Source organism: Gymnoscopelus microlampas (genome assembly GCF_963454915.1).
Source record: "Gymnoscopelus microlampas genome assembly, chromosome: 10".
Lineage (NCBI taxonomy): Eukaryota > Metazoa > Chordata > Actinopteri > Myctophiformes > Myctophidae > Gymnoscopelus > Gymnoscopelus microlampas.
In genome coordinates this window covers 7,658,183-7,682,056 of record NC_139947.1, presented here as the reverse complement: position 1 = coordinate 7,682,056, position 23,874 = coordinate 7,658,183, and the positions used below count along the sequence as shown (strand labels likewise).

Genomic DNA, 23,874 nt, shown 5'->3' with positions numbered 1-23,874 from the left:
CACAGAATATGGCAACACAGACCGTCGCACTAACGCCATATAAAAACCGAGGCCATCATCACTTCCTACTTCCGCAAACACACACACAACACAGTCTCTCCTTTTATCGCTGCAGATCAATGCGGCCGTTGAGGCGCTTCACCGCTCACATATCCTCACATTTATGACATTTATGACTTGTTCTTGTCGTTATTGTTGCTATTATGACCGCCGCGGCCGCCACGGAGCCGCCGGGGCTTCACACCCAGCGGAGGGACATTGAATGTTTACTCCGCGACTGCGAGCTGCGAGCCGGAGACACTTGGTGAGTTGACAGCGCTAGGGTTAGGTAGCGGCGCTGCACGCGAAGCGTTGACCTATCGAATAGTGTGACTCGCGTTGTCCTTTCGCTGTATTTGTTTGTTTTTGTTTATTTTCACTTACAAGAGAATTAAAGCAAAACAAAAAAAGTACACAAAGATTCAGTACAAATGTGAAGGAAACTGCCTAAAACCCCTCCAGGGGCTTGAGAAGTGGCATTCTCCGGGAATATTTGTACATTCGTAGGATACAATTACTTCAATGTGGAATATACATCTATTACAAATAAAACATTAATAGACATGTCATACAGATGAAGAAACAAAACAAAAGAAGCCCCACATGGACAATGTAACAAAGAAAAGAAAAGCATCAGTGGTGGAAAAACGTATTCAATGTTTTTACTAAAGTAAAAGTGTCAATGTAGAAATACTGTAAAAGTCCGGAATTCAAAATGTACTTGCGAAAAAATACAAAAGTATTGGAATCAAAATGTACTTCAAAAGTACCAAATGAAAAGTGCTGCAATATTTGAAAATAGCCGATCTAGATTAGCCTATGTATAAAATAGGGTTAAAGTGGTTAATGTATGTTTTTTAATATAATAATTTAGTAACTAAAGTTTTAGTAAAAGCTCAATATTTGCCTCTGAGATGTAGTGAAATAAAAGTATTGAAAATTGGAAATACTCCAGTAAAGTAAAAAATTAAACGCAACATTGCCAAAAGAGTCGATCTGTGAACTCGACTCACCCGATTCGATGAGTCACCGATGTTGGTGTAACACCTGTTAGCATGGAGCTTGTTTTGGCACAAGGCTAACGTTTACTTAACGTGCAACAACACTGTTTTGTAATGGTTAAGATAAGTGGGGCGCTATTGACATTAAAACTCTTAAACCACTTCTCCTATTTATGGCAGATAAAGTCTAACCACGAGAGGAAGCAGCGTGCACAAATACACAAGTTATTATGTTATATGACAAAATTGTTTTTTAGCCAACATTTTAGTCTATAGGGAGATGTTAACAGTTATTAATGTTATTGTTAGTGTAGTTGTCACTATAGTTTAATACAACGTCCTAGAGGAGCTCAAGTATTTCTTGTACCAATTATGTTTATCCTTTTATCTTGGGTTGTGTAAGTGAAACTGAAAACATGCAAGTTCATGTGCAAGAGCAGTGAATGATAATGTTACAGTGTTAGTCAATACATCATGTGTTTAGATGACCTAGTAAATATAAAATAGTTTTGATCAGATTATTATTATTTTTTTTAAATCTATTGATTTATTTTGACATTGACTGTGGTCAGAACAGTTATATTGTATATCTTGCCTATTGTAAAGCAGTAAGCTTATGAATACTTAAAATACTTGTCATTATGGGCTGGGCCCTCTGGTGTTTCTCTAGTATTTAATATTATTGTAAAGGGCCGTTCACACTGAGCGCTATAACTATATTGTATTTTTTTCATAGTTGGTGTGAACTCTACCATCCATTTGACCTGAAACTACTCATGTGTTGTTTAGATGGAGAATAGAAGTTCAGGGTTTTACTGATTCTCAGGAAGACATGCAGGTTTAACCGTTTTGAACCCAGTATCCATATTCTGGATATTACCCCCCAAAAAATAGCAGATCTGCAAGCTCACAATGCATCGCAATGTGATGCATTGTGAGCTTGTAGATCTGCTATTTATTTTGGTAGAGAGATTTGGTGTAGCCTGAAAAAACAAAAGTACAGAGCCAGCTCAGGTCCAGTTTACCAAGTCTAGAGGGTTTAAGTTGTTAAGGCTCGCATTCCATTGCGAGTCAGTAGTAATTAACTTGGATGAGTAGTACAGCATATCTGCCCTGTGGGAGAATGAGCGAGCATTGTATCTCAATGAATCACAGGGAATGTCGCGTGCAAATTTAATACATCACACTGCCATAAATATAGTAAGGCTAGGCCATGGGATCAACTCATTTAGCTGTTTTCTGATCCGGTATAGAGCGGATATGGATCTAGCCTGTGCCCTGTGCTCCTCCAAAATGACTCCCCCTTCAAAATGTGTAATTTTAGGAATTCGACAAGTTTCTTCAAGTACTTCTTGCTTGGAAATATGGTTTTGGTATGTCCACGTTTTTATTCTAAGCTGTAGTGACTGGCGAGGCCAGGCTACTTGATTTATTCGGCATTCATGTGGCGGAACAATAACATTGTGGCGCCACCCAACCAGATACCGGAAAACCAGGCTTTCTACCTTATGGAAAACCTGGTGTTGCAAGGTTAACCATATAGTTGAGGTATAGTCTCTCTTATCGTAGTTATGAATATGAACACAGGGACAACGTTATGTTACTGTAGATTTGTTTGAAAGAAGAATGGTGCATACTGCATACACTTGCTTTGGTGAATAATTTGAGACGGCTGAGAGGGAGACGGGTGTAGGAGAGACAGAACGTAGGAATAGAAAGCTGAGCGGGAGACAGTAGGACAGCAAGGGGGATGCAGTGTAGGAGAGACAGGCAGTAGGACAGCTGAGAGGGAGACAGTGTAGGAGAGACAGATGGTAGGAAAGCTGAGAGGGAGACAGTGTAGGAGAGACAGACGGTAGGAAAGCTGAGAGGGAGACAGTGTAGGATAGACAGATGGTAGGAAACAGACAGTGTAAGGCATTTTATGACTTCCTGTAGAGTGTGAGTCCATAAACAAATTAAAATGTAAAATAGTGAGAATCAGATTGGGTGATGTGATCTTATATGAAGCAATGTTATTTGATCATTTGTTTTGTCATAAGATATGAGTGGAAACTGGACGGATACAGTTGAGTATCACTTTAGCCAACCTTTCTCCTCAACAAAACAAAGGTTTCTAATTATCCACATGGAGCTATTATTATTAACACTGCTAACTTAACGGGGGATAAAACGGGGACTGTTGTGGAGCCATGGAGTTGTTTGTCTCAGCTTCTGGAAATCCCAATGTGATGACACATCTGAGCCTCCAGTTTCACTTTTGATTTCTTGAGTTCATCTCCAAGAAACAGACATGAAAAATGAAAGTGGACTTTCTCTATTTCTTGTAAAGCAGGACCTGTCTCTGAAATGTTTTTATGACTAGGTCATATCTTGAACTAGTAAATATAAAATAGTTTTTTATCAGAATACTTTTTTTTTCTATTGATTTATTTTTACTGTGACAGCTGTTACATTCTATATCTTTGCCTATTGTAAAGCAGTAGGCATAGGAGTACTTAAATACTTGTCATTATGGGCTGGGCCCTCTGGTGTTTCTCTACAGTATTTATTATTATTTTAAATTATTAGATTTTTTTATAGTTGGTGTGAACTCTGCCATCCACTTGACTTGAAACTATATTTTTATAGTTCTAGTTATATTTATACTAGTTATAGTGCTCAGTCAGTGTGGATGGCCCTTTTAGGGGTTCGGTCCAAAACCATTTATAATCAAATATGGGGCCAGTTCTCCTGATGGTGGCGCTAATGGCAACAGTGCTCAAAAGTTGAATACTTTTTGCAAGAAACTTTAATACACTGAAACCGTGTGGAAATTATGAAGTCCCATCACTCGGACAGTTTAATAAAATGTAAAAGTAATCAACCATTAAGACTACATCAGCAAATAACGCCAACATGTCAACAGAAGACCTTTCCCTCGAGGGAGATTTTAATTTACATTTTGAGTCCATCACGCATACAAAATATTTGAATGATGGTGGTACTATACACTATTGCTGTAAATAAATTCTTGCTTAGTAAATAACAATTACAAAATTCTGAATGTGTACACAGTTTGTGACAAAGCCGCTCACATCACAAGGTGCTTTACAAGCAGCGATATTAAAGTGTCCAGAGGGAGACAGTGTAGGAGAGACAGAATGTAGTAATGTGTCCATGCCCAAATGGAAATAAGAACAACAAACCTATAAGAACAAAAGTGCTTCATGAGAACAGTGTTGGTGTACACTACAGTAACCCATTAAAACCGGGGAATGCACTTTAACCATTATTTTATACTTTGGCTATTCAAAAATGGCAGATATACAAGCTCATAGTGCCGCTACGAGCTTAGAGATCTACTTTTTATTTTATTTTATTGTGGGCAAATCTTTGAATATACCGGTATATATTTTTTTTAAAGCGTTTTTTTTTTAACTCAAATCTTTGCTTCTGGGGATTCTACAAAGATTCAGATTCAAAGATTTTATTTTTCAAAAATAGCAGATCTACAAGCTCGAGCTTGTAGATCTGCTATTTTTGAATAGCCAAAGAAATCTAAAATGACACAGTATGCGTCCCTGGATTGAATGGGTTAACATTCTTCCTAAGTTTCACTTTTGCTTCACCAGGTGGTTCTATTTTTGTGATGTCATGCACTTATCAGCATGCGCTGCGATTGGTTTACTTTTATTTATTTAATATGTATGTAGTAGGCTATAATGTATTTTCACAGCTGGATTGTGTATAGGCAAGTATTGCGTTCTTTTTTACATAGGGGAGAGCGGAAGCTGACGGTAGAGAGGGGAAAAGATGTGTAATTCATGACTCTGGCAGGAATCAAACCAGAGGACAGTGCATTTGTAAAGTATTTTATTCCAGGGACCTCCAGAAGCAAAGATTTGAGTTACAAATGTTCGCTTTAAAAAATATTTATTCAAAGATTTGCACACATTTTCACGATTTTTCAAAAATAGCAGATCTACAAGCGCTTGTATATCTGCTATTTTGGAATAGCCAAAGAAATCTAAACTGACACGGATGCGTCCCCGGATTGAAATGGTTAAAATGTGGCCTCTCCTGGATCTCTGCCTTTTTACAGAAAAAACATGTAGGTCTAATGTTTCTGTCTTTTTCTCTGTATGTGTGTGTGTCAGGTACATCATAGAACATCGGTGGTATGAACAGTGGAAGGAGTTTGTTGAAACAGGAGACCAGAACTCCTCATCGTTCCCGGGACAGATCGACAACACAGATCTGTTTGAAGGTCAGTCTCATTATAGTAGTAGCAGCAGCAGCAGTAGTGGGAACCAGTAGTGGGTTTTATCACACTGTCAGAGCTGGTATGTGGACTTCATGACTGCTATACAATTACAATACTTGATTCTCAAACTTTTTAATTTCAAGGACCACATAAGTCTGAGAGTTTTAGACTCTATTTGGAACCCCTACTCAATTATGGCAGGCAGCACACTACTTTGCCAGCCCTTTTGCTAGCTCCTTTTTGCGCATTCCTAACCTTTTGTTGAAACCCTCTAACAACCTGTGAGTATGTCCTAAGATGCCAAATATTAAAAATAAATAGGTTCATAGGTTCTTTATTTGTTGTGCGCCCCCCATCCAGTTATTACACTAGCCCATGGCGCAGTCCGGAGAAAAAGAAAAAAAAACATAAGACTAGACTAGGACAACAAGAACTCAGTCACTCACACGGTCAGTCAGTCACAACAGGAGGGAGTAGAACACACACACACACACACACACACACACACACACACACACACACACACACACACACACACACACACACACACACACACACACACACACACACACACACACACACACAATAGTCTGCACCTATAGTCCAGCTCTTAGATGGTATGTAGAAGTGGTTGGTATTTAATGACATTGGTCAGAAAGGCTTCCTCTATGCTAGACGCACATACACATACACACACTTTGAACTTTGACCTAGATACGTTGACCAACATTGCATGTTCAACAGTTGCCAAAGCTGCACAACACAGCTTCATCTTTCAGCACACCTTAAAACGTATAAAAGATTTGGGGAAGAAGATGGAAGAGTATTGCGTGGAGACGGATAAGTAGGGATACTCTGTTTGCCGTTCTCTACTCTCACCTTTCAGAATAGGATAGGATAGACCATTATTAATCCAGAGGGAAATTCAGTCGTCAGACAGCTGTGTTACCAGCCAGTGTTTTATTCAACGTCTCAAGCCAATTTAAATGAACTTAAGAGGGGATTTAAATTTGAATGTTTCCAAGTCTGTCAAAAACAAAGATGCAAATGAATACTGCATGTAAAATGTAAATGCAGAGGACACATTTCACATTATGTGCAAGTGTACAGTGAGTGACAAATGCCTCAAAACAACTAAAAGGGGACACAATTATTATTCAGATGCAACACAATTTCATTTCAAAATACAGCTTCCCAGCTCAGCCCCCTACAGCGTACCTCGTCTTTTTGTACGGTGTCGGTGAGGGAACTTTGTTTAACCCTTTGAAGACCGGGAACGCATCTGTGTAACCACTTTAATCATTATTTTATACTTTGGCAATTCAAAGTTAGCAGATATACAAGCTCATAGCGTGGCACAGAGTGGCGTGCTATGAGCTTGTAGATCTGCTATTTTTGAATAATAGTGAACATTTAGTGCACTATAGTGCACATCTTTGACTATAATATATATATTTTTTTTTAAAGCAAACATTTTTAACTCTGTTACAACTTCTGGGGGTCCCTGGTTGAACTAAATATTTTGAGGTGGGGGGGGGTCCACGGACATATCATTTTTGAGAATCACTGATATTATAGTAGCATGATATTAGGATTTAGAATTTGTAGAATCCCCCAGAAGCAAAGATTTGAGTTACAAATGTTCGCTTTAAGATCAGGATGATCTTCAAGCTCATAGCGCAGCACTCAGTGCCGCGTTATGAGCTTGTATATCTGCTATTTTTGAATGGCCCAAAGAGATCTAAAAATTACAGAGATGCATTCCCGGTTTGAATGGTTTAAATCATGATGATGATGATGACGATGAAGCTGTTGTCTCTGATTCCAGACCAGGACTCGTACCACCTGAAGGAGCGCCTGGTGGAGAACGAGGACTTCCTGCTGGTTCCGGCCGAAGCCTGGCACAAGCTGCTCACCTGGTATGGCATGGTGGAGGACCAGCCTGCTCTGGAGCGCAAGGTAAACTCTACAACTGGGAGGGGGAGGGTCCTCAGAGTTACTACAGGGGCGGGGGGGGCACCAAATCTTTGTGTGATAGGAACTCTTTTTTTTTCCATTATATTAACCACTTGAACCCTTGCATTCCTATTCTTGGGGGAACATTCACCGAAAATAGTTGATCTAGGTTCTGGCCGCGACCCCCCCAAAATAATCATATTCCTGACAAGCACTTGGAACTGTATCAGTTTTGGTTTGACTCGGTTCCATAGATACATATTGTGAAAATGGCTAATTTCATTGTTTTGCCATTGTCTTGGGTAATATTTGGCCAATGTTTGACAATTGTTTTTTGTTGATTACTTTTGATGCTGTAATGGTCTCTTTTAATTTTATTGTTATTAGGTACCTCTTTAAATTAATAAAATTGTCACTTACTTTTTTACCCTGTATACCCTTATAGTGCATGTTGGTTGGTTTACTGTTGAGTGAGAAAACAATTTTGCACATTAAGCAAATCACCCGGGGACCCCTGGTGGGGTGCTTTGCGCGGCCACTTGGCGGCTAGCGCTCAAGACAGCTTCTAACGGAGTTCCTTTCTGGGTTGATTTTGTTCAGTCATGCACATCCCTAGTAATGAACGTCCTCATTCCATTGTCAGTGGAGCATGTCGAGTCAAAAGTGCGACGCGACAGAAGATGTTGCCCAACTAATCACCATATTATGACATGGGTGTTGTACTGGGAGGACATTAACTGTGTGTGTGTGTGTGTGTGTGTGTGTGTTGTGTGTAGGTAGTAGACCTGCCCAGTACGTTGAAGGTAGAGGTATATCCAGTGGAGGTCTTCCTCTGTCTCCATAGCAACATGGACAACGTTATCACCGCACAGTTCAGCCGGGCTGACCGCATACGTAAGTGTGTGTGTGTGTGTGTATATAGTCAGTGATGTCACTCAACTAAATGAATTTGGGAGAATCTAATGTGTGTGTTTGTGTGCGACAGACTCCATTCAGAAGGAGGTGTGCAAACAGTTTTCGGTGGCTGAGGGTTCCGAATGTCGACTGTGGATGAAGAGCTCAGACACCTGCTGTGAACGACTCCGGAACACACAAGTCACCGTCCTGGACGCCTGCCTCTGCTCTGGAATGGTCTGACCTCCTCCTCTCCTCTCTCTTGTTTATCAGAATGTTACTTCTATTTAAGTGTGTGTTTTAACGTGTGTGTGTGTGTGTGTGTGTGTGTGTGTGTGTGTGTGTGTGTGTCAGACTGTCATCATGGAGATAAGGAATGCTGATGGTACCTGGCCCAGCTCCAGACCCCAAATCATGTAAGACATGAGGGATTAATACATCTCTTATATATTTATTTTATTGTCTCCACCAAGCCGAAGGTGTGGCTGAGACTGTTTTGCCCCCTGTCTGTCCGTGTGTCCGTCCGTCCGCCCGTGAACAGCTAATCTCCGGCACCGTTGGCTCGATCTGCGTGAAACTGTGCGCACACACACACTCCCTGGAGGCCAGAGCAGAACCTCTGCCCCCACATTTTTCACATCCACCTGTTATAGCGCCACCAGGAGGCCGATGTTTTTGCACAACACGTTTTTTTATTTTAGTCCTACAGATTTTGTCACAAATCGGTACACAGTATCTCTATAGTCATGTGATCAATACAGATCAGTCCGATTTGTCATATTCCATCCTGATTGGCTAAGATTGTCTTTCATAGTTTGCAGGAGCGGTCTGTTTTGAACAAAATGTCTCAGATTATGAACGCAGCGTGCGATTGCCGTGAAACCTTGCATGCACATTCCCACTAGGCCAAGGAAGAAATGCCACTGGGTGGACGTTTTGCAGAAACCAAAAAGTGGAAGAGCCACAATAACCTACCTGACCTGGCAGAGACCTGCGCTCAGAGGAGCAGTTTTTCTTGTTTTTTGAGTGGTGCCGAAGGCAACCACTCCTATACATGACTTTGTCCGTGTGTCCGTATGTATGTATGTCTGTCCACAAACATTGATGACAACATCAATACGGGGTTTAATACGGGGCTCATCAAAGGCACCACTCACTTCACACAGGGTGTGATTTCTTTTTTACATTATATATAGGGTTAATTGTATGTGTTTGTGTGTGTGTAGGAGGAATTCCGTAGAAGATCAGGACTCTTACAAAGGACAACCAGGAGTGTGTGGACTCACCAACTTGGGAAACACATGCTTCATGAACTCTGCTCTGCAGGTATACACACACACACACGCTTCATGAACTCTGTCTGCAGGTATAGAGGATGCACAGAAGGCGTTTACAGACCACATTACACAGTGAAAAAAAACAACTATTCAAGCGTCGCTGCCCTCTCAAAAATAAGTGGGCAAAACTTCTCTGCATCTGGAAGTACATGGGCAGAACAGTGGTGTTCCCTTTGGCAACCTAGATGAATTTGCCAACTTTGTAAACTCACGCAAAAAAAATTCCGATCTACGATCTCACAACACGTCATTTGAAATGGATCTTAAATGGTTAAGAGGCTAGGAAGCCAATACAGAAACACATGGTAACGCATGCTTAGGATGTATGTGGCCGTCAGTCCAGTTTTATAGCAGCAGGGGGGAGTCTGGCTAGGGGAAGTGGAAACAGGTGTTGACAGGATGAGGTGAGCTGGGTGGTATGTGGGAGTGACCAGAGGCCGGGTGGAGAGAGAGAGGGAGTGACGAGAGGCCGGGTGGAGAGAGAGAAAGACGGGTGAAACGGGAGAGGAGAGATAAGAGACGGAAGAGAGATGGATCATAACAAATCTTCTTCATGATCAGGGGCAGAACCATGTCATAGACATTAGAGAGGACAAATGTCCAGGCAGTTTTAGCGGAGAGAGCGCTTACCTTTTAATCTCAAAAGTTCTGGGCTCCATTCCCCGAGTACGAGTGAATTTAGTTTTGATTTAACCAGAAGAACAATTACCTATTGAAGATCATTTTAATTTGATTACACGCAGAGATGGGAGTAGGACATGCTGAAGAAGATGCCTTACTCTAATGTCCCTTAACATACGTTTTCCTTAACAAACTGAAATACATCGAAAATAAATAACAGACAGATCCATTAGCAGAGTTCATAAATGAAGGATATTGTAACATATTTTCTACTGTACATTGGGGGAAGAGATTGGGTACAGATGGAACCAAATGGACCTGTGGTCCATGTATTTGTACCCTCTCACTCTCGGAGTAACAAAAACACCCACAATGGATCTTTTAAGCCGCCCGCTCATATTGAAAATGAAATGAAAAAGTAAATCGTTTATGAACAGTGTGTGTGCCTCAGCCTCTGCAAGGGCTTGTGTGTCCCTGGTGTTGCTGCTTCTCGGTCGGTGTTGAGGAGTCTAGTGGCCGTCCTCTTAACGTTGGTCGTGACGACCTTTTTTTCTTTTTCCTTTTCTTGATAAAAATAATTCAATTTTTTTGGTTGCCAATGCGCGACCCCAACGGCACATACCCGTGACCCCACTTTGGGTCGCGCCCCATAGTTTGAGAACCGCTGGTTTAGGTTTAGAGACGTATTACAAAGATATACCCTAGAGATAAAGTGATTTCTGAATGTACTTTAGTGTGTAAAACCTCCTCCCATGGCAAACATGATGGTGATGTAAGGAATGAGTGGAGTATTTAAAGAAGTCAAGCTTAACGTGTTGTTGCCACAAGAGCCTCTGGCTTTCATTTAACTTTTGACATCTGACCACTTAAGACCCATTTCAACCCTGTCAGCCTCGTCACTAATATCCTACATTAGAATGGCCTGGTGGGTGGGTGGATCCACGTGGATGTCACAAACGTAACATCCTGACTTGCGTAGGGCTGTCACGATTACAAATTTAAGTTGACGATTAATTGTCACTCAAATAATTAAGATTAGCGATTTAATTGTGTTTGGCATTGAACATTAGAACATATGAATACAAATTTAATTTCTGTTTGCCTTTTAGGCTTCGTAATCAAAAATTGCACAGGGGAGATATGACAAATAACTTAAATTTACAAAGAAATGATTGACATATTTAAAAATGTTATACATAGCATTACATTAAACATTAAAAATAGCTGATCTACAAGCTTACAGCGTGCCACAAAGTGACCTGTTGTAAGCTTGTAGATCTGCTATTTCTGCTTTTTTTGATATTTGAAAATGTATGAACATTTTTCAACATGGAAACGATTAAGCAAAAATAATTGCGATATCTCAAATAATTGTGATTAGACAATAATCACAACCGGGGGGCCACAGGCACACCGTTGCTCAAATCCACACCAAACTTGGCACAAACACTGTTCAGGCTTCTAGCATGACGATAGTCACACCAAAATGTTTTCGCACACATTTGGGGCACTACAGCAGTGTTACCGCAGTGTTGTAACTATTTAAATGGCGAGACCATTGAGACCATTGCTCTGATCAGCGCAATATAGGAGCAGCTTGTAGTCAAATCTAGTTATATTAAAATCTCTGCTTGTCTCTGTCTGTCTGTCTGCCTTTCTCTGTGTGTGTGTGTGTGTGTGTGTGTGTGTGTGTGTGTGTGTGTGTGTGTGTGTGTCAGTGTCTGAGTAACACTCCCCCTCTGACGGAGTACTTTGTGAGGAGTGAGTACGTGGAGGAGCTGAACTTCAGCAACCCTCTGGGCATGAAGGGAGAGATCGCTGAAGCCTACGCCGATGTCATCAAACAGATGTGGTCTGGATGTCACTATTCTGTCGTACCACGCATCTTCAAGGTACCACAACATCTGTGTGTGTGTTAGAGACCATGATGTATTGTGTTTTATCATCATTGCATTATGAATTTCCACAATAATCACACATGACTGAGATATCAGAATGGTCAAGATTCCGAAAGTTGATCAGAGGAATAGATGTTTTTGGTAAGGATGTTCTGATCAGGATCTTTGGTCATACGTTATATAGAAACATACAATATTGTATTACAGTCCAGATATAAGTCTAAATATAAAATAATTGGTGACAGTCAGATTGCAGATTTATCAGTACAATCAGGGATACAGTGAAAGTGTGTGTGTGTGTGTGTGTGTGTGTGTGTGTGTGTGTGTGTGTGTGTGTGTGTGTGTGTGTGTGTGTGTGTGTGTGTGTGTGTGTGTGTGTGTGTGTGTGTGTAAGAGATTATTTTAATCGGTAATTTTCTGAGGCTGTGTGAGGATGATGAAGGGTGTTTCTGTGTGTTGTTTCCAGACGAAGGTGGGTCATTTCGCCTCACAGTTCCTGGGTTACCAGCAGCACGACAGCCAGGAGCTGCTGTCCTTCCTGTTGGACGGACTCCATGAAGACCTGAACCGCGTCAAAAACAAAGAGTACATCGAACTACGAGACGCAGACGGACGACCCGACCAGGTGTGTTTGTCTTAATGTCCATCATCAGCTTTGCAAAGCTCACACCAACTTTATCTGATAATGGGAAGGAACAAGCAACACATTTAAGTCAAACATTTGAAGTCATACTAGCATCTGTGTCATTTCAGATTTTTGCATTGACTATTCAAACATAGCAGATATATAAGCTCACAGCGCGTCACTTAGTACCACGCTGGGAGCTTCTGCATCTGCTATTTCTGATTTTAGAAGGCATCAGCCTCAGAATCAGCCTCGGGTCTAAATGGGTTAAAGCAAAAGTTAACAAAAGTCATTTTTGATATAATCTAGTTTTTGACCATTTCTAAATCTAATACTAATTTCCAAAATATCCTCGTTCTAGGACCCTGCAACATTACTTTAGGAGGTTTTGTTTCTAACTGAATTCTGTCTAACAAATAATAGACAGACCAGAAGTGTGGCCAGAAAAGACTACTAAAATTAATGTTATGCAGTATGACTTTGAACTAGCTAACGCTACCCATGTAAACGTTTTATGACTTTTGAAGTCATGTATCAATACAACAATCAATATATCGATATAATGTCGATATATTGCCCAGCCCTAGTTTGAAATTGAATTGTTCATTCATAGCATATGTTGGCTATTAATAAAGTTCTGCAGGAGCATAGTTTCTTATTGTCTGTATTTTTAATGTACTTCCTGCTTCCTGTCCAAACAACAGGAAGTGGCGGAGGAGGCGTGGCGAAACCACCGTCGCCGCAACGACAGCGTGATCGTGGACACGTTCCACGGCCTCTTCAAGTCCACCCTGGTCTGTCCCGAATGCCACAAGGTCTCGGTGACCTTCGACCCCTTCTGCTACCTTAGCGTCCCGCTGCCGGTCAGCAAGGAGCGGGTCATGGAGGTCTTCTTTGTCTCACTGGACCCCAACGCCAAACCAGTACAGGTGCTGTTGTTGTTATTATTATATCGCTGTTGTCGGGCAGAAACTTCTTATCTCCATATTCTAACTTTTTGCGTTTTTAACCCAAGACCGGGAACGCATCTGTGTGTCATTTTAAGATTTCTTTGGGCTATTTTTGAAAAAACGTGAAAATGTGTGTAAATCTTTTAATATATATAATAAATATATATATATTTATAATAATAAATATATATATATATATATATTTTAAAGTGATCATTTTAACTCAAATCTTTGCTTCTGGGGATTCTACAAATGTCTTCTACAGTTTTTTTTGGTTGAGAAAACTTATGTTGCTATATATATCAGTGGTTCTCAAACTTTTCATGTCATCTACAAGCTCATAGCCCGAGTGCCGCGCAATGAGCTTGCATATCTGCTATTTTTAAATAGCCAAAGTATAACATAATGGTTAAAGTGGTTAAAATCTAAAATGATACAGATGCATTCCCGGTCTTAATGGGTTAAGTTAATATGATGTGAATCTAATGATGTTTCTATTTCTGTCTCAGCATCGGGCGGTGGTTCCTAAAGCAGGGAAGGTATCAGACCTGTGTGTAGCCCTGTCAGAGATGACTAACGTTCCAGCCAGTCAGGTGACTTTTATCATTTATTATTGTACATATTAGTTTTTTTCCAGCTCATCAGATCTTTGTATCACGATCACCAGCATGAATTATGTTGACATTTCAAATAATTATTAGCAAACATACAACTCACATTACAAACAACACAACTAAGCCTTCTTCTTAGTAATGCAACTGTGTGTGTGTGTGTGTGTGTGTGTGTCAGATGGTGGTGGCTGATGTATTTAACCACAGGTTTTATAAGATCTACCACACTGATGAGGCTCTGAGCTGCATTCTGGACAGAGACGACATCTTTGTGTACGTACTGTAACAAAACTATATTTGACCTCTAGTTTGAGGTACCATTAACTCTTTGACTGCCACAAAATGAAACATTGTTTGCCATGCCACTGCCAGCGATTTTCTAGTGTTTTTACTAACTTACTAAATATCATGGAATATTTTCCCTGATCGCCGTTCTCACGGCGATTGCCTCATTACACGCACGGGGGTCTCGTAGAATTGGGGGGGGGGGGATATCCGGTCGCGGTAATCCATTGCATAGCTGTGGCCAGTTGAATGAAGCTTGTTTTTGTAAAAGAAAGCTACAGAAACGGAGATGAAGCCATTTTTCCACAACGTATAAACAGGCAGTAAACAAGCTGTTTTATTTTTAAATTAAGTCATTTGTGGCGTGTCTGTCGTCATCTGGCAGTGAAAGCATCCTTCATAGGGTAGCGAACAGAGCCAACTGGTGGGAAACCACTGAAAACACAAAATCTCGTCATTCTCATCAATGGCAGGCTGCGCCTTAGCAGAATCTGACGAGAAATCTTGTCGGTGGCAGGCAAAGAGTTAAGGACAATATAGAGTTGGTTGTGCGTGTAATGCCTAATTTAGGCTTCATCATATGTCCGTGTCGCTCGCCTAAATTTGTCTGTCTGTCTGTCGGCCTTTCTGACTGTCTGTCGGTGTGTGTGTGTGTGTGTGTAGCTACCAGTTATCCAGTATGGACAGTGGAGAGGCGGTGATGCTGGCAGTGTACCTGCGGGAGCGCTCCCACTGCAGAGACTTTGGCTGTGGGAGCAGCTCTCTGTTCGGACACCCACTGCTCCTGGCCGTGGACAGGAACCAGTGCAACACACACGACCTGTATGGCATCTTCCTACAGAGACTGGCGTAAGGGAACACTCATGCACACACAATACATTGTACATTAATTAACCCATTGAGCTTGTGCTATGAGCTTGTAGATCTGCTATTTTTGGAAAGTTGTGCAAATCTTTGAGTATATATATTTTTTTAAAGCGAACATTTGTAACTCAAATCTTTGCTTCTGGGTGTCCCTGGAACAAAATATTTTACAAATGTTTGCTTTAAAAAATATATATTCAAAGATTTGCACCCATTTTCAAGAGAAATCAGCAGATCTACAAGCTCATAACGCGGCACTCGGTACCGCGCTATGAGCTTGTATTTCTGCTATCTTTGAATAGCCAAAGAAATCTAGAATGACAGACACGCGGTCCCGGATTGAATGGGTTAAGTACATTAATTAACTAATATAAACTAACACGTAATATAAAACCAGCGTGAAGCTGTAATGAATAAATGGAAGGATTTAACGTGTGTGACTAACCCTTTAGGCGCTACGTGCGACCTCCTGACCCCTCGGAGGAGGTAGAGGAAGGTGAAGAGGAGGAAGACGATGGCGAGGAAGAGCTGTACAAGACTCAAACCAACGGAGTCAGTGACGGTACGCTCTCCCAGAAGAACAGACATAATGCTACACTGTACTATGCGATGGGGAAAGTGCCATGTCGTTGCTGCCAGGGGGAAACCTCCTATGTCCAAAACTGTTACTGTTCAGGATTCCAATTCAAAAATAGTCAAAATGATCTACAAGCTCAAAACACGGCACGATGCGTTTTGAGCTTGTAGATCGGCTATTTCTGCGTGACACTGTAGTATGTCAAAGTAGGGCATTAATTTACGGGAAAAAAACATTAAAATGTGGATAATATTTTATGTGAGGTTTCTGCCAGACAGCAAGGATGTTTTAATTAAAATAATCCACTAATAACCTCGCATCACCAGGCTTTCCGCAGAAAACGTTTTCTGTCTAAAGTCCTGTTTCTATTTACTGCTCCGGTGCTCAGATCTAGACCGGATCTCCAAACTGCAAAGCGATTTGATCCCAGTCTAATCCACAATGGGGCGACGCCGTCGTTCATCACAATGTTGTGTTGTGCCCAATGTGAACACACATCGCCCAACCCGAATACATACATTTTTTTTTTTTTAAAGATCTTTTTGGGGCTTTTTATGCTTTTTTTTTATTTAGTGAGGGATAGGGAAAGTATGCTGACAAGATATGGGGAAGAGAGATGGGTGGGGGGGGGCACGCAGCAAAGGTCGTCGGGAGTCGAACTTGCGACGCGCTGTCACTCAGGCTGGCATTGCATCCAGGGTGCCTGGACCGTAACGCTACGGCCCAGGCCCCGATACATACATTTTACCATCTTAACATGTTAGACATTAAACGCATGAATTATTTTCATAAAGAATGATTACCCGTGATGCACCACAACCTGTCCTTTTCATTCCTCAGAGGAGGAGCAAGAAGACGGAGAGATAGCGGGCCCCTCCTCCCAGGGAGACGGACAGGCCAACAGCCAACCGGACGGCTCGGCCGTGACTAAACCCCGCCCCCATCTCAACCACACCCAGCCTTCACTGGACAGTGCCGAGGAAGCGACCACCAGCAGTGTATCCCAGAGTGACTCTGACCCCGCCTCCCTCTGCGCCGTTAGCGCCGACGCTAATGCTAGCGGGAATGCTAACATCGCTAACATCAGCGGTAACGCCTCCGCCAACAACGCTAACGCCATCTCTGCCGCGGCAGTGCCGCTGTCCGACCACCAGGGGGCAGCGCAAGAACAACAACAACAACAGCAACAACAAGAACCCTGTGAAATCACAGAAGAAGAAGAGGATAATAAAGAGGAAGAGGCGTGTTCGCTGCAGGTTGACAGGAAGTCGTGTCGTGCCAGGAAGAGGAAGTGCCTGTTCTCCATTCAGGCGGTGAACTCCAACGGAACGACGGAGCGGGGGATGGGCGAGGGAGAGCACGCCTTCTCCTTCAGCTGTGAGTCTGAACAACTCTTTTATAGTCTGTGGTACGGCCAAAGACGCTTAATTTAGGAAGATACCCCAACCCACGCTTCGCCACTAGGGGCAAAATGGTGGAGAGGTCCATAACAAAGTAGATTTTCTCCCTGATTTGTGTCTTTGAAAAAAGCCATTTTATTGTCAGAATGATGTTGAGATTGTGTGGCTTGTGAAGAATGGGTCCAATATTTAGTTCAGTGACCATGGAGGTAAAGACCGGGTCAGAAGCTGTGTTCATATTCTCTCTCCTGTTGGAGTGAGTAGACTCCAACCTACATCGGTCTCCTTAAGAGGTGGGGCTAACTACGTCACAAGATACAGGAAGTAAAAGCCACTTGGCTGTCTCGCTCTTCTATTTGTCTTGGATACAGCTAGATAAAAAACATATGAGCATAAGACTGGTTCTCAACCTGTGGGCCTCCAAATAATTGGCAAAACGCAATCGATTGATCATTAAAATGAACATGCCCTGAAAATGCACTCTCTCTCATGTGTCCTGCTCCAGCCCAGCCGTATGTCGCCATTGACTGGACCCCCGACATGAAGAAGAAATACTACAATGAGAATGAGGCCGAGGTAAAGGATGTGGGTGCTGTTGTTCGTGTGCTAGACTGTGCATTTCCCGGTTGCTCCTGAACAGAAGTAACAGAAACTTTTCAACTCTGTGTGTGTGTTAGAAATACGTGAAGCATCACAGCATGGACGTTCCTCACCAGCAGACCACGGTTGAACTGCAGCAGTGCATCGAACTGTTTACCACTGTAGAAACACTGGAGGAAGAAAACCCATGGTACAGCACACACACATACACTCTTTACCACTGTAGAAAAAGAGAATCCATGGTAACGTACACCAGTGGTTCTCAACCTTTTCAGGCCGCGACCCCCCAAAATAAGCATATTTGAACTGGGGACCCCACCCTGATTCCACAGATAAATATTGTGAAAATAGCCTATCTACAAGCTCACAGCTTGTAGATCAGCAATTTTTGCCTCTTTCATATTATTTGACAATTTGGCCAATGACTGACCAGTTTTTATAGTATAGTTTGTTGATTTCTTTTGATTTAGCATGCTGTTTTTTAAATTTTATTTTTTTCTTCTCTTATAAGTCCTTAAATTGGCACTTTACCAAATAAAATTGGGGACCCCGCCAAAATCATGTGGGGACCTCCCTGGGGGTCCCGACCCACAGGTTGAGAACCACTGACGACGTACACACACATGAAAAGTTGGGAATGTCTGCACATGATAGACTTTTATTTAACCAACAAAAGCCACGTTTCGCCCATGCAAGGGCTTCATCATTCCTTGCATGGCCGAAACGTTGGCTTCTTTTCACTTGAGTATTTTTTGCTCCAGCAGAACTGTGGGGATTTGCATATCTTATCCTTTTTTCACTGTAATACACACACGCACGCACGCGCTCGTGCGGGTGGACAGAGTCGCAGCAACTAGATTAGTTTAGCATCCCTGTTCTGGGGTTAACGCATCGCCAAAACTTCTGTCTACAACTGTCTGTCTATCTGTTTTGGGGCTATTTTCAATGCCATCCTAAAATGTTGTTGTTGTTGTCACACGTATAGTAATACAAACCTGTGTGTGTGTGTGTGTGTGGTGCAGGTACTGTCCAGTCTGTAAGAAGCACCAGTTGGCCACTAAGAAGTTGGACCTGTGGTCTCTGCCCGAGGTGCTGATCATCCACCTCAAGAGGTTCTCCTACACAAAGTTCTCCAGAGAGAAGCTAGACAGCATCGTCGACTTCCCACTCAGGTACACACACACACGCACACACGCACACCAGGGGTTGACTGATATCGACAGATTTAACCCATTAAAACCCTGGAAAGCATCTGTGACATTTTAGATTTTAACCACTTTAACAATTATTTTGGTTGTATAACAATTATACTGTGGCTATTCAAAAATAGCAGATATACAAGGCAAGCTCATATCGCGTCACTTCGTGCCTCGCTATGAGCTTGTAGATCTGCCATTTTTGGAAAATTGTGCTGAATCCAGATGTTAATCTAGGTGTATAATAATGTAATTTTAATCCAGATGTCTAATGTGGCCTGCATAACTGTTTGTTTTCAGAGACCTAGACTTCTCTGGTTTCCTTCTGAGGAAGAATGTGACCAATGGGGAGCCTCCAAGCCGCTATGACCTCATCGCTGTGTCCAATCACTACGGAGGACTCAGGGACGGACATTGTAAGCCTTTTAAGATTGTAGTTAAGACTGTATTCTCTCCTTAATTCATTCATTCTGTCTTGGCTACTATATCGCTCTCCTCAAACCACAAACCTGCACTGGCAACCTGTGAACAATGAAACCTTTCCCATTGTTTCAACAATTGGGAAAATGTGACCGCATGCAGCAATCATCCAACATTTTAGCATTTTTGTTTCTTAATTTTATATGAAAGTAGAGGATCAGAGGCTACACAATAAAGTATCCGTTGCTTAGATTGACCCAAGTGTTATAGAATAGAATTATGTTTTCTGAGAAATCTGGTTTCAAAATACTTTAGTTTACTTGAAGACAATCTTTTTTTTTTTTTTTTTTATGCTTTGAATTCATTTTACCAGGTATTTTTTTTAATTTTAGTTCACTTCAATCATGTTCCTTCATCAGTCTGAAAGTGAAACGGTTCAACTTGGGCCGCCATTTTGACAGTCATGCCAGGGCTCTTACTCTTTTTGTGAGCTTGTAGATCAGCTATTTTTAATTTATTTTTGAAAATTACACATCGGCCCTGCATAATTTCCGATACATTATCAACGGTCATACAGTATACGTAATGGCCAATATAATATCGTATCATAGTGGTTAATGTGTGTGCGATAAATGTGTGTATGTGTGTGCAGACACCAGCTATGCGAGGAACAAGGATAATGGTCAGTGGTATTACTTTGATGACAGCAAGGTGACCTACGCTAGAGAGGACCAGATTGTGGTGAGAACACACACACAATTTATTATTATTATAAAATGTGATGTATGCTTTTTCAGAAACGTATTAAACTATTGGTTATTGGTGCTCAAAAACTCAATAGCAAAACTTTTTTATAAGTTGCCTTTCTCATCTCCTCTCTATCCCTCTCTCTATCTGTTTCTCTTTCTCTCTCTCTCTCTCCAGACTAATGCAGCATATCTTCTTTTCTACCATCGACAAGACAAGATCAGGACGCCCAGCGTCCCCGCCCCCTCCTCGGCCACGCCCCCCACTAACGACACAGCTTTCTGTCAGAGCAACAGCACAGAGCAGGGTGCCGCCGTCTACTCCGTCACCATGGAAACGGACTGAACCACAATCAGCAGTTTCGTTTTATTTTCTGTTCACTTTGATTAGATTTTTCTTCCTCGAGGACCATTTTGATCTGTGTTTTTTTTTCTTTTTTTTTTTTTTTCTTTTTTGCAACCTACCTTCAATCCGAGACTGGGGCAAGATGAGGAAAGGGGACGAGGAGATGTGGATGAGGTCATCATGATCACATGATGTCACCAAGCGGCGTCACATGATTACAATGTTTCACTTTCAACTAGTAAAACTTGTTAAATTAAAATGTCAAAAATAAAAACTCAAGGAATAACAAAACAAAATTCGGTCTTCCTCAAATAGATTTGCGATCCTTTAAGATTTCAACGATTCCGGTTCCTTAACTATTCCCTCTCAACGGTCTGATTACCTTTTTTAACGATTCATATAAATGATATAAAAATAAAAAAACATACATCATTTTGGCCTAAAATATAAGTTTTGATAAACACACATTCAATCATACATACATTATTGCATACATATCATTGTACTGGTTCTCAAATTGAGTCCAGGGACCCCCAGGGGTCCTTGAAGGGGTTCCAAATGGACCCTTCCAGGTCTGTATCGCTGAGAGTGTACAGAGTTATGGCGGTCCTTGAAATGAACGAGTTTGAGAACCACCGGTATTGTAATTATATAGTAGACGTGAAGTCCACACACCAGCCTTGACACAGTGATAAACTGGTTTACGGACACGGTTCCAATTCCAAAATGTGATGGAACCCGCGATTCCAGTTCCTCAATTTTGGATCCAGTTCCTCCTGTTTCCTGGATCCCAACCCTATCCTCGAAGTAAAAATCCTCGTCCTCGTCCTCCTCTCCACTTTGAACCGACGCTGAACCCGGGAACATCTCCCCGACTTGGAAGGTGTCATTTTCTGCTGTATGAACTACTAGGTACAGTGCTTCTCTCCCCCTTAACTCTCAAGGGTCCATTCGGAAAGACCCCCCCTCCCCTCCTCGAGGGCCCCCCCCGCCGTTTGAGAACCATTGACTTATTAGTTCATACATGTTAACGCATTAAGACCGGGAACGCATCTGTCTCATTCTAAGATTTCTTCGGGCTATTAAAAAATAACAGATATACAAGCTCATAGCTTGTATATCTGCTATTTTTGAATAGCCAAAGAAATCTTAAAATGACACGGATGCGTTCCCGTCGTAAAGGGTTAATTACAGATTAGTCACACACTATACATTAATTAATCAATCACAGATGAGTCACACACTTGACATTCCTGTTCTGGAGAGCATTTTGAGAAATGGGAGAATCTTGTCGGAACCACCCCGGGACTAAGCGACTTGCTGCAGTGGATTGTGGGTCATATCCGTCAATCTGTTTATTTACAATGGAGCAAAACAAATCAAACTAAACCGTTTAATGGGAGAAGAATTTGCTTTGTATATTTTGGGTTTCATGTCCTCAGCTATTTATTTATTTTAATAAATAATTTGAGATGTTCTACGTTGCTATACCCCCCCCCCCCCCACAACACACACACACACTGTCTCACGCACGCACATGCACACACACACGCACACATATTCAGTTTGGGTCTGCAGATCTTCCATTGATTACTATAAGCTTCTGTTTTTGTTCAATGATATTGATTATATTGAGGATATAATTGATTATATTGATATATTTACGATCTATCGGTGCAGGACATTAAAACAGAGATTTATTTTTCAGATTTAAAGATAAAGTTTGTATTACTATTCTGCCAGAAAAAGAAAAAAAAAGGTTCTATAAATCCCTACGATGGCTAAACGCTGTGTTTGTGTTAAGATTTCTTTGTTTTGTTGGTGGTTTAGTGAATAGTAGAGTGATTTTCTTTTCCTGATTATTTTAAATTGGCTCTGTACAGTATTTTTCTATTGAAATAAATGTATTATAATAATTGTTATTCTCATTCTCTAGCTTATCTGGCTGGGGCGGGGTGTCTTGTCAAATATCAGATAAAATATTTTTATTGTACACTCTGGTCTTTTTGATATAAATAAATCACATTATTAAATGACAATAGTGCCTGTACTGATAGAAAACGTTCTTTACTGACTTTTAATAGTTTTGTTTTTTAAGTTTACCTAATTTTAGTCTCTACTGCTTTTATAGCCTACCAGGACCTCTAGTACTGCTGATTTTATATCCTACCAGGACCTACTACTTCTTTATCCTACCAGGGCCTCTAGTACTGCTGTTTTTTATATCCTACCACGACCTCTACTGCTGGTTTTATATCCTACCAGGACCTCTAGTGCTGCTGGTTTTATATCCTACCAGGACCTCTAGTAATGCTGGTTTTATATCCTACCAGGACCTACTACTTCTGGATTTATATCCTACCAGGACCTCTAGTACTGCTGGTTTTATATCCTACCAGGGCCTCTAGTGCTGCTGGTTTTATATCCTACCAGGACCTCTAGTCTGGTGGTGTGTCTCAGCATGTATGTTTTGAAAGCGAACTATGTAAAGTGTTTGGTCAGTAAACATAAACAGGCTGAACGGCTTGGTTCATAAGCCACATGCATGAGGGTGTTGTGGTTTGCCTCATTTATGGGGAGTTTGAAGATACTATAACTATTAAGTGTTTCCCAAGCTTCTTTTTCTAGCAGTCTACTGTCAGTGGCCTTGTGGCTGTGTAGCCAATTTCCATGTTCATCTGAAACAGTTTATTGGAAATAAGATTTTAACTGGCTTATCAAGAAGACAAAAGGAATGCTCACACACCAACATAACAAAGGGAATGTCCACAGACGTTTTGCAGTGGCAAAAATATTCTTTTTAAAAAAAATTATGATCCATAGTGACAAATAAAAAGTGCTGCCAAAAGGTGTAAAAATATATGTAAAGTGTGTTTCCGTTAAAAAAGAACACAAACCAATGAGACATAATGTATGACAAACGTGACAGATAACTGGCTTATCAAATAAAGTCACCACCAGAATACATGCATAACTGTATGTTAATACAGTGAACCACTACAAAAACACATAAGGAATATTATGGATCTTCACTGGATTAAAATAGACTAATGACATTTTCAGAACTCACATTCAGTGCCAGCCCAAGGTTGTGGGGGACCCTAAACAAATAGGGGGCTATATGAGGCTCTTTGTTATGGTCGAAAACTATACACCCCAGCACCAACCAGCGGGATTTGGCAGAATTGGTACCAACATAAATATATTTTGATGTGATACAATATTTAGATGTGCTGCAATATTTACCACGTATTTTATACTT

General features: G+C 41.3%; 1 protein-coding gene across 1 annotated transcript; it reads left to right on the top strand.

Moving 5' to 3' along the window:
* The first annotated feature begins 81 nt into the window (after nucleotides 1-81).
* usp11 (ubiquitin specific peptidase 11) lies at nucleotides 82-22,605 on the top strand. Its single transcript, XM_084069803.1, has 21 exons — nucleotides 82-304; nucleotides 5,180-5,289; nucleotides 7,115-7,245; nucleotides 8,019-8,136; nucleotides 8,228-8,373; nucleotides 8,491-8,552; nucleotides 9,363-9,462; nucleotides 11,813-11,986; nucleotides 12,459-12,617; nucleotides 13,322-13,546; nucleotides 14,077-14,160; nucleotides 14,357-14,451; nucleotides 15,127-15,312; nucleotides 15,780-15,889; nucleotides 16,745-17,281; nucleotides 17,810-17,880; nucleotides 17,982-18,094; nucleotides 18,927-19,076; nucleotides 19,401-19,516; nucleotides 20,173-20,261; nucleotides 20,445-22,605. The coding sequence occupies exons 1-21, from the start codon at nucleotides 204-206 to the stop codon at nucleotides 20,610-20,612; spliced, it is 3,045 nt and encodes a 1,014-aa protein (XP_083925929.1). The 5' UTR covers nucleotides 82-203; the 3' UTR covers nucleotides 20,613-22,605.
* Nucleotides 22,606-23,874: the final 1,269 nt, after the last annotated feature.

Bases quoted from the DNA above. Each gene is read 5' to 3' on its own strand.
- usp11 (XM_084069803.1), top strand. From the start codon at position 204: ATGACCGCCGCGGCCGCCACGGAGCCGCCGGGGCTTCACACCCAGCGG. The intron at 8,137-8,227 runs GTAAGTGTGTGT...TGTGTGCGACAG, and splicing joins CAGCCGGGCTGACCGCATAC to ACTCCATTCAGAAGGAGGTG. The intron at 17,282-17,809 runs GTGAGTCTGAAC...GTCCTGCTCCAG, and splicing joins GCACGCCTTCTCCTTCAGCT to CCCAGCCGTATGTCGCCATT.